Consider the following 11594-nt stretch of genomic DNA (forward strand, 5'->3'; position numbering starts at 1 on the left):
AAGAAAAAAATATCCTTATATTAATCAGAAACAGAAAAAACATGCTTAAGGATTAAAAAAATTGCATACATTTAAAATATGGCAAACGAAAAAAGGGTTTGGAAAAAAAGAAAAAAAAACAAATTGATTGAGTTTTGTTTTTATTCATATTTGTATAACTTCTGACTTCGTTTTTATACTTCTGTATGAATTGCTAAGAGCAGCAAGCAATGTATTGGTAAAATTTCCTTTCTAGAAGTTTAAATGAAGCATGCAATTTATAGTTACTTCTCTTACATAACTAAAAAAATTAAGATTTTTAAAATTAAATTGTGATTTAAAAACTTCTATAACCGACGTGCAATTTACCTTAGTTTTAAAGCCTATTACTTTCTTAAATCATGCTGTTTTTTAATGATTACATCTTTCTGTATATAAAATGTTGTACATAAAAAGATCAGTTTTATATTCTTTACTTTTCTTTGACAAAATGGTTTATGGTTCTGCGAAATCTTCTTCGTGGGATCCAGGTGATGATTTTCAGCAGCCACGCAAGCAAAACTGCATTGAGATATATGGGGTAGACTTGAATAAATTAGTACATTTGTGAGACAAAGACAAAGTACTGGGCATCAATTTATTGTCGCGCTTTAGGCATATTTCTTCAGATATATGTCCTGCTCTTTTCCTCAATTCATGCAATAGATTCATTCTTGGAGGTCACTAACATCAATCATGTGTTACGCCAAGCTAAAGAATCCACAATTTTTTTTCGGGTAGGTTAATCCGTCTGGAAATCGAAACACGGAAGGATTTTTCTGTAAATTTTCTTAACACTTAAGAGGATTAATTTATGAGATGTAAATGCAAATAAAAAACATCTGATTGACACCAAATGTATTAATAAAAGAGCCTACCTATTTACTTATAAATTCGTACAATTTTTGCATATTTTAAAAACATATATTTTAAAAAGGTTTTCCTCAGTTTTATAGATAGGCAAGTAAACGAAATAAAAGAGGAGAAAGCAATATGATCATTCAATACGTCTACTCTTAACATTTAGAATCTCACTAAATTATGCGAACCTACCTACTAAAAATTACAGACACGAATCATAATAATCACAATTAACCATTACGTCCGATTTATAACAAAATATTACCGTAAAAATAACTTTTCACGTAGGTGGATAGAATAATTTATGGAGCATCATTTCTACCATATTAAAAGTATCTTCTAAAGCCAGAGACTTTTGATCAGATGGAGAAAGGGGTTCATTTGAACTACTTACATTGTTATTTACCCCACTCGTCGAAGGTAGTGGTTCCTCTAGAGCGCATGGTGACGTATCTGTGTTATCGTCTATTGACTTTGGTTCTTCACCCACTTCCACTGTTATTGGTTCCACGTCCTCGTCAAACGTTGTGTGTTCTTCATTCATTGCGAGTGTTTTCTCATCTCCGCTGACTCTTTGATCCATTATCTTCCCTCTCGCTTCTCTTTTTGATTCTTGACTAGCTTCAAATGGTTTTGGTTCTTTATTTTGTTGATGTTTTTCTGGCTCCGTATTATCTTCCAGTAATAATGTTTCCCAACTTTTATCCAGTGTCATCGATTCTCGACTTGCTTCTAGTGTTATTCGTTCCCCACTTTCTTCAAATGTTTTTGTTTCACTATTGTCTTCCAGTAATACAGTTTCCCAGCTCTTATCCAGTGTCTTTGATTCCCTATTCACTTCCAGAGTTATAGGATCACAGTTTACTTTCGGTATTTCGGATTCCTGGTCATTTTCTATTACTCTTAGGTGACCACTTGATTCCTTTGTTTTTATTACTTGACTAGCTTCCAGTAGTATTAATTCTCTACTCTCTTGTGATTTTGATTTCGAAGTAGTTTTCGGTGTAGTTGTTTCTGCTTTCGTTCCAGGCACTCTTGATTCTTCACTTACTTCCAAAGTTATTGGTTCCTCACTAGTTTCTAGTCTTATCATATCCCCAGTGTTTTCTACCGTTGTTAGAACGTTATTGCAATCATTAGCATTTTCAAATAGGAGTGAATCATTTGAATTTTTATTCGATTGCTTTTCCTCTATAATAACATCTCCCAAATTTTTATCGAGCACAGTTATAGCAGATTTTTCTTGAGCACAGTTATCGCTAATATTTGTAATAGTGTCATCTCTATCAATGACATCGTCACAATTTTTTAAGTATACGTCTTTGTTATTGCTATTCTCTAAGCCGACTGAGTCTATAATTGTGTTTGTTTCTGTTTCAGTGGTCGATATGCTCTCATCATCTTTAGAAATTACTTCCTCACATTTGTTGGATTCTATATCATTGACAATAGTTTGTGTATTATTAATTACGCCTACAAATGTTTCTCCTATCGTTAGCGAATTATCTTGAAGATTGACACTTTTAGAACAACCTTCGTCTTCAGAATATGCTAAAAGTATGTTTTCAGATTCGTCCTCACTTGGTGTTATATCATTAATAGAAATTGTTTTTCTTTTATCGGGCTCTATATTTCGGTTAGTTTGAACTTTGCTTGACAAATCACACGCAACACCATTGTCAGATATCACTGTATCATTATTTTCAATAGACGTAATTTTATTTTCTTCAGACGTAGTTATTTCAGTCTCAGAACAACTGGAATTTCCTATACTTATAACATCATACGTCTCATAGTGTTCAGATTCACTATTTGAATCAAAGCTATCCGATATAGCTATAGGGGAATCGTCAAGGTCTGAAGAATCAGGCGAAGATGTTTCGTTTCCTGAATTTAGCTTCTCAAGAAGATTAAGTTCATCACCATAAAAGTCATCACATAGAAGATGTATATTCTCCTCTTCATTCAGGTTAGAGTCCAAATCGACAACTGTAGTTTTTGGGGAAACGTCAATGTCTTGTACAGTTTCGTCACTCATAATTTCTTCAACGTCCTCGGACAATATTTGTTCTTTCTGAAAATCATCTTCATTTATAACATCAAGTGCGCCTACAAAATTAGTAGTGATATTGATTTTTTCCACTAAATTTCGTCTGTCGTAATCGGTTTCCGTTTCCATTTTTTCCTCTATTTGTTTACTTTTCTCTACGTAAATAATATCTTGATCTTTTACATTTATAGTTTCTGTTTCATTTTCTTTACCCTCAATTGACAAAGATTCGGTTTCTGGACCATTCTCATTTTCTAAGCCCTGCTGTTCCTTGTTGTTTAAATTATTTTTCTTAGATTCTTTTTCATCTATAAGTCTTTGTAAGCGGTCTCTCCTTTTTTGACTATCCTCTAATGAATCACTATCATCATCGACCTCATCATCGCTTTCTACAGGTGAATTATCAGCGTCTTTCTCGTCGATTTCTGTGGGCTCTAAGTGTAATTGGTTCTGTTTCTGTGCATACCTGATAAAATAAGTAACATTGTTACTCTCCGAATCCTAATTTTTATTTTATTAGATAATTAAAAGCTACATTAATGATTTCGTATTTCAATGTAGACTTAGTGCCGTGGCAGTTGATAGTGACTATGGTCTTAATAGCAAATATGATCAGATAAAGGGAATTGATTACTGTTAACTTACTTATTAAAAAGTTCAGTCTCTTTTTTACAGGCTTTTTCCATATTTTCATCTAATTTCTTTTTTAGGGATTCATCCTTTTCAGCTGGATCAAGATCTTGTGAGATCCGAGAAACCGCCAGCCTCCATTCATTTTCCTGTCTCCGCCGTTGCAACTTTTTACCACATCTTGTAAAAAGATCGCGAGCTAAAATTAAAAGAAAAAAACATTCCAATGACAATAATTTCTGTTACAACATCCACATTACTGATATATAATTTTTAGTTATAAATACCTTCATCAATAATATCAGCCTCATTCCATCCGAGTTTATCTTCAGTATTAGCCTCTCTCACACATTTAATAACATCGTGAAAGTCAGGAAAAGGCAGTGTACTTCCTATTGGTACTTTTTTGTTAATCCACTTCTCTAGCTTTTTAGCAGGCCCTGGTGGCTGACCAGGTCGACATTCGATCACAATTCGAGGCTCCGTTAGCATTTTAGTATCGGTTAATTGGCATAATTTCGCATAAGTGCGCACAAATCTCTCTTTGTACCTGTAACAGCGTATTTCTCAGAAATAAATATAGTAATTATAAGTGCTTTCCAAACTTTATAGCGGCTCGCAATTTGGCAAAAGACGCTGCGCTTAAGACGACTTTTCACCCCTGTGTGGGCGCACATGCCACATGAAGTTTGAATCTTGTATTATTAAGACGCATTGAAAAAATAAATACCTGTCATTTAATAAATATACAGAATCTTCTTCATCATCGAAATCGACTTCCTGTTCGTCTAATTTGTTTATTGCCCGTTGGAGTTTCTTTAAAGTTTTCTCCAACTTACGAATTTGCCCTCGACGTTTTCGGTCATATTTATTATTATAGTCATCTAAATCTGAAAAATTAATAATATAAATTAATATAAGGTTAATAGATAAGCGCTTAGTGGAAATATGATAGAAAGTTATTATATAAACACATATTTATCTATATCACAAATATGAACATTAAAAAAGTATAAATTACAAAAACTATCAAATTCCGAAACGATTATATCATCACAGTCTAAAAGGGGTTGAGCATCTGTCTGCATCACTGGCTTTTCCCTGATGGAAATCGCGACAAGGACCTAATCAGATAGAATAGCCTAGTTGAAATTATTGTACTTGTTAATTCAAGATATTTTTATTTTCTTACTTACATAAGATCACTTCTTTACACAAGAAAACCGATTTTATCTATCTGGTATATAAATATGATACCTGTCTTAAACGGTATCTTTTTGGTAAAAAGCAAGTGATATAAATTCCAGTTTGATACCTCCATGCGTTCCTAAGAAAAAGTGCCTTGAAAGACAGACAGACAGACGGACAACATAATTATTCTATAAGGGTTCCGTTATTTCCTTTCGAGGTACGGAACCCTATAAAGTAAAAAAAAAAATTAACTGATCCTATAAAAATATTTTTTATCAAAATCGGACCACCAGGGGCGGAGATTCGCAGTAACACACATAAAAAAAAATTCAGTCGAATTGATAACCTCCTTCTTTTTGAAGTCGGCTAAAAATGGATGTGAGTGCTTTCTTAATATATGTAAAATATTAAACATTGTATATTATTACTCATGAATTATCTGATAGACATAAGCAGTAATGAACCATATAGCTTGTGTTACAACAAATTAACAAACTTAAAACAACATATAATTAATTCTTTTAAAAAAACGTTTTTCTGTATTAAATATATGCACAAAGTCCAAAAATAAATTTAATATTTTATCGTAATTTACAAATGTCTCATTAATTAAAAAAATTCACAAATTTCGTAAAAATGTAGATTTAAATTATTAGAAATTTTAAATAAAATGTTTTAGGATAATAAAATAATTTTGTGTACTTTCAATGTTGGGAAATAAAAACATATCTCTTAAGCAGCAAACTTTATTCACAAATTACTACAATACATAAATGTTCATAAAAATACACAAATGATGAATGGATTACTGAGAGTTTCCACTACCAAAAAAAAAAACATATTGTCTTAACTGTTTTTTTTTTTTTCAGAAAGAGAAATATATGACAATATTTATTTAAACAAGTATTTTGGCAGTGGAGATTCATGGTTATTAAAACAAAAACCATACCATCATGATTATTAATGAACACAAAGTATCTGAGCATACAAAGAATGTTGTTCTAAACACCAAAGATTTAAAGCATATTATTTTAAAACCTAATTTTATTAGTGATTAAAACAAATTATTAAATGATTTTACAAGTTACTTGAATAAAAAAAAAAACTGTACAAATAAAATATTTAAAACACTCACATCCATTACAAATAACATTAAAAAATACAGGGTGTTTTTTTGCAACAATATCAGCACACCTTTCTATCAAGCAACAACTGACTGGTAAATACTATATTGAGAAGTAAACAGAATACAAAAAACATGTGTTTTATGCAAATTTCCATAAATCACATGACAATATCAATCACCATCAATAAATCATACTATATATAATAGACAATAAATAAAATGTTTAGTCGGGGACATGTTTTTATATTATTATAGATTGACAAACTATATCTGACCTTGTGGACATGAGCTATAGTAAATTTTAACAGCTCATTAGTTAACCCCTTTTTCAATGTCAAAAAAGTGTCAATTTTTTAGTTGTACTGTAGCTGTCATATTATGTTTTGTCTTGTGTTAATTATTGTATGCCTAATCAGGATTAATATATTCAGAACTTACCATAACAGCATCTTTTCACTCACTGGGTCAGAAAAGTTTATCCAAACATACCCACACCCATTACTACTGAACACTACTACATATATACATATTACACATAACCATGAGTATCTATTTCCAATACAATAGTGCAACAAACACACTGACATCCGACTCATTGTCTTTAAAAAACAGAGATAGTAATATATTTTTATTTGAGCAGTGGAAGCTCAATTCAAATATTGAATACTATATTTGCAACTCAACTCAAAATGACACAAATATTTTGTCAAGAAATGTGCCATTTGGCACAAGTTAACTCTGACTAAATTTATAAATAATATAACTAAGTTTCGACTGCAAAAACGTTCAAAGAAAATTATACTGGTATCTCAGTTTTCTTCAAAGAGAATGAGTAGTAAGACAATATTTTATGCACGAAAAAGTTTCATTTGTGAAAACCATAAATGACATCAAAACCACACAAGCAAAATTAAAAATTCCTAGAAAATTTTACATCAATACATATGCATTATTATGTATACTATTTACCTTCTGGTTTTTCATCAACTGGGTTTTCATTCACTACAGGAGTTGCTTTTTTTCTTTTCCTGTGCAATTTTAATTCATCAACAATATCTTTAATATGCAAGTAAATTTTTGATGGTTCAGATTTTATTAATGTTATTTTCGTTGACACCATATCAAGAAATTGTTCTGATTCAACAAATTCTTTCGGTACTTGTCTACTATATGTTTTAATTCTTTTCTCAACAATTGTTCTCATATCTTCCGATTTGTCAATTTCAAGGCATAAATCCATAAATTGTTGAAATATTGAATGGAATTCACCAGAACTTTCATTACTAACATCCATAATATCTTTATCATTAGAATTATTTTTTTCTACTTCATTACTGTTCTCAGCTAAATTATCATTTTTTGGAGATACATCCTTTTGTGTGGTGTCATTAACTTCATCCAAATCAGCTGTTGATGTTACAGGTTTATCAACATTTATCCCACCATCTTTGTCTTTTGTTTCTTGTATAGCAGTTTCCAATGCAATTTCATCACTATCTTTAACTTCTTTAGGTTCACTTTCAATCACATTTCCACTATCTATTTCCATTGATACTTCATTACTTTTTTCTGCTTCAGGATAATCCAATTTTTTCTTACTATGTGGACTATTAGGCTTACCTGGTTCAGTGTCACTACCTAAGTCAGCTTGATTTGCAGATTTCTTTACAACTTTGACAGGGCTGTCGTCAATTGTTATAGATAATGTATCATTTATATTTTTAGCTCGTTCTAGTAAACAAGGCTTCACAGGACTATCTTCTATTGTAATTTCTATCATTTCTTTCACTTTAGGTTCACTATTGTTCTGTTCTTCAAGCTTGTTTTTTTCCAGTTGTTCTTCAGGCCGCATATACCACTGGGCCTGACTACTGTTATCCACAGAAGATGTATTTTCATCATCATCAAGTTCTACTGTAAGGATTTCACCTATGCAACTAGCAGGATATATTTTATTTATGGAATGTCCAAATGTATTATTTGAAAATTCTTTGTTGACCCTTATTTTGTTTTTTAACACTCCTGAATGGGATGTACTACTACCTCCATGAGTCTTTGTAACTGTAATGCTTGGAGGTAAACTACTAATTAACTTTGGTGATATTCCTTGCACTCTTGGCCTTTGAACTCCTGAATTCCAATGTCCCACTTTTAGTGGTTTACGAGGCAAGACTTTCAGTGGGTAAGAGTTCAGTTTGTTCTGAATTTGTAATGCTTTGTCAGTCTTCAAGTTTTGGCTAGGAGGCTGGGGTGTTAATCTATGTAAACATCTTCCGTTTGGCTTGCTTTGTCGAGCATTGATATTTGTACGTGACATTGTCACAATTGGTGTTTGATTGGGCGTTCTTGTAACCAATTTCCTAGACAGCTTGTTTTTATTACATGACACAGGGTTTATTGTGACGTCGCGGATTTTATTCGGAATATGAACCATAGCATTTGGAAGGGGTTTAATCTGCAATAAGAGTTTACAAATTTAACAAAAAGCAATAACAAACAAGAACATTTAACTGTTTGGTATCTATGTTGAACAACCTACTTTCTTGGCTGCCGGTGGCTCAGCCTCATCGTCTGAAGAACCCAACTCAATTACATCTTCAACTTCCATTTTTTAGTTCTAGATGCCGCACTTTAAACTGTACTTCCTAATACAAACAACTCTACACTCTTCATATTGTACTATATTCAAATATGCCAAATTTTAGCTTTAAAATAACACAAAAATCTAATGTAAACATACTCATTAATTCTAATACGGTAAAAGTTGAGTTAAGCAACAATAATATACCAAATCTACGATTAATTCAACTGAATTGAATTGAAATACGCACGAAACAACTCATTATCAACTTCAACATCAGTCAAAAACCAAATTTAATTTACCACAGATAACCAAATTTAACTACATATATAGAATATTAAGTATCATAGCGTGGCGTGACAATAAGTAATAGGGGACGCCACTATCGTTGTATTCCAAATGGAAATACAAAACATTGCATATTATTTAGATATTTAGTCAACTTAATTAATGCTCGCGAGATTCTTTTAATTTGTTTGTTTTTGCTTTAAATAATATTTTAAACATTAAATATGAATTAAATAGTATTTTAAAAACTTTTCTTAAACAACTAATTTTAATAGCAACATAATACATCTTTCAGTCAATTGAAAGCTGGAAGAATCGGAATCCATCAAGGTGTCAAAATATATCGTGTCTAGCAATAAATAAATTTCATAAAGTGTATATTGTAGGCGTAAGAAAATGATTAAACTATTTTCCTTAAAACAACAGAAAAAAGATGAAGAAGGGTCAGCAAGAGCAGGAGGTTCACAAAAAAAAGCCTCTGCAGCGCAATTACGGATCACGAAAGGTTCGATAAATTAAACATTATATTGTCTTTTTGTATAAAATGATTACATATTACTTAATATGTCAGTATTAAATAATGTTTTATTTTTAGATTTGAATGAATTAAATTTGCCTAAGACGTGCAGTACAGAATTTCCAGACCCAGATGATCTGCTAAATTTCAAGCTTATAATATGTCCAGATGAAGGTTTCTACAGAGGAGGGAGATTTGTATTTAGTTTTAAGGTAAAGTTGTTAATTAGCAATTCATTAAGTTTAGCTACAGTGCATAAATAATTGTAGACAGAGTAGGATTTGCCCTAAAGCCCAGTAGGCCCAATTCTAGAGTAGGTACATATAAGGGACGTTAATATGGTAAAATCACCCTTAACTGGGATAGGCTCCAAGCCTCTCGGTGGAAACATAGTATATGTGTTGATGATGTATTTGACAAAAAAAACATCTTGCATCTGCACTGTACTTCATGCGCATTATCTGTGTTAACAATTATTGTCATTGGACCATGAAAAAATAAGTCATGGTGCTGGTGCACACCACTGATTATAGCCATTTAAACTAAATTTATTGCAAAAATACATAACAGATAGCCAATTCTATATTGAGAAATACTTTGGTTACACACCTAATAGTTTGGACTTGAATTTATATTTTGTTCCCATCCAAAACTGAAATATTTCCACTATTAACAAACTGAACATTTTCACTAAACTCATAAATTACTAAATAGTAACAAAACACTTCACACATAACTAAATAACATACAGTACCCATATCAAATGATATCACTTAATTTTATTTCTCAATTTTTCATTATGAATTAACATAGTAGTAACCATGTCTGATTTTGTAGGTTTTTCTGTTTACATAACTGTTCTCGAATTGAAATGATATATAAATTTGTCATAGCAGAAAAAGGCATAGTCATGTTATTTTATATTGTAAAATATAGATAAACTGTGACTGTGACATATGTGGTATAGAATGCAAAATTGTGCAGTGATACAAAAATATCTTTAATTTAACTGTGAAATGAATTTGTTTGGACAGGTAGGTCCAAACTACCCTCATGAACCGCCCAAGGTTAAATGTGAAACAGCTGTCTACCATCCTAATATAGATTTAGAAGGCAATGTATGTCTCAATATACTAAGAGAAGACTGGAAACCTGTTCTTACTGTTAACTCAATAGTATACGGACTACAATATTTATTCCTAGTAAGTATTTTCGTAATTGGTTATGTAAACACATGTGTTATTATCACAAAAGGTATATACTCTGTTATGAATAAAGACTAATGTGTAAATTTTTAACTTTCTTTACAAAGTTTCAAGTACATAAGCTGCATAGTCCCTTTTTATTGCAGTAAAAAATAGCAGTAACACCTGTGTATTTTTTTTAGTGTATGTTGTTAACTAAAATAAAAATCGTCAAATTGCTGCTTTGGTTCATATACATAGGACCTATGGACCAGACTATACTTAATTTTATAAATGTAGTTTTTGAGTATGTACAAATCTAACAATTGCATCTAAAATTATTTTAATAGTTATTGTATAGGTACAAAGAAGATATTGTGTAATATTATGTATTAATATTTTATTGTGTCTTCAATATAATATTAGATAATATTTGATAAATATTTGGCATCAAACATACATTTACTATGTTTTATATTTTACAGGAACCAAACCCTGAAGATCCCCTAAATAAAGAAGCGGCAGATGAGCTACAGAGCAATCGAAGACTGTTTGAGCAACATGTACAGCGTGCCATGCGTGGTGGCTATGTCGGTGCCTCATACTTTGAAAGGTGTCTCAAATGAAACAAGTCCATCAATGTGAATCAATGCTCCGAACTCTACATAAATAAATTAATAATCTCATTTCATAATTGTAATTTATTGTGAATTCGATTTTTTTTTACAAATTCTAACGAAGTTCAATAATTGAAATCTAGATGGTGACACTTCATGCCTAAGTTTAAGAAATAAAGCAAATATTTTCTTTTATAAAGGATTACAATAGCTATTAAACTGAAATGCATGTGAAATAATTATGTTTCATTTATTTACTACTTGCTATTGATATCTTTTATTAAATTAACACAGACTTAACATACAGTATTTGCAATGTATTTTAGTTCAACCATTCTAAAAGGAAGAAAGCCAAAGATAGTAGATACTGCATACTGATACCATTTTTATAAAATTAAGCGAAAATATATAAAACGGCAATTAAACTTTTTTGTAATCGTAAAGTACGAAGAGCAACATTGTGCTAAGAATAACGGTATTGTGGTGAACACACCTTGATGCTATTGCAAGTAATTGGCAGCAGTGTACTTT

The 11594-nt window shown here is 31.2% G+C and overlaps 2 protein-coding genes across 2 annotated transcripts; one reads left to right on the forward strand and one right to left on the reverse strand.

The window, feature by feature from the left end:
* Positions 1-339: 339 nt before the first annotated feature.
* Positions 340-8714, reverse strand: LOC106719596. Its single transcript, XM_014513958.2, has 7 exons — positions 8416-8714; positions 6846-8331; positions 4290-4449; positions 3847-4109; positions 3575-3758; positions 1274-3395; positions 340-769 (listed from the first exon to the last, which is right to left on the reverse strand). The coding sequence occupies exons 1-7, from the start codon at positions 8482-8484 to the stop codon at positions 761-763; spliced, it is 4293 nt and encodes a 1430-aa protein (XP_014369444.2). The 5' UTR covers positions 8485-8714; the 3' UTR covers positions 340-760.
* A 321-nt stretch (positions 8715-9035) lies between these two features.
* LOC106719631 (NEDD8-conjugating enzyme Ubc12) lies at positions 9036-11236 on the forward strand. Its single transcript, XM_045686474.1, has 4 exons — positions 9036-9250; positions 9341-9474; positions 10297-10464; positions 10932-11236. Exons 1-4 carry the CDS (start codon positions 9142-9144, stop codon positions 11070-11072), a joined length of 552 nt encoding a protein of 183 aa, XP_045542430.1. The 5' UTR covers positions 9036-9141; the 3' UTR covers positions 11073-11236.
* The last annotated feature ends 358 nt before the right edge of the window (positions 11237-11594 follow it).

Source organism: Papilio machaon, chromosome 3 (assembly GCF_912999745.1).
Source record: "Papilio machaon chromosome 3, ilPapMach1.1, whole genome shotgun sequence".
In the NCBI taxonomy this organism is placed as follows: domain Eukaryota; kingdom Metazoa; phylum Arthropoda; class Insecta; order Lepidoptera; family Papilionidae; genus Papilio; species Papilio machaon.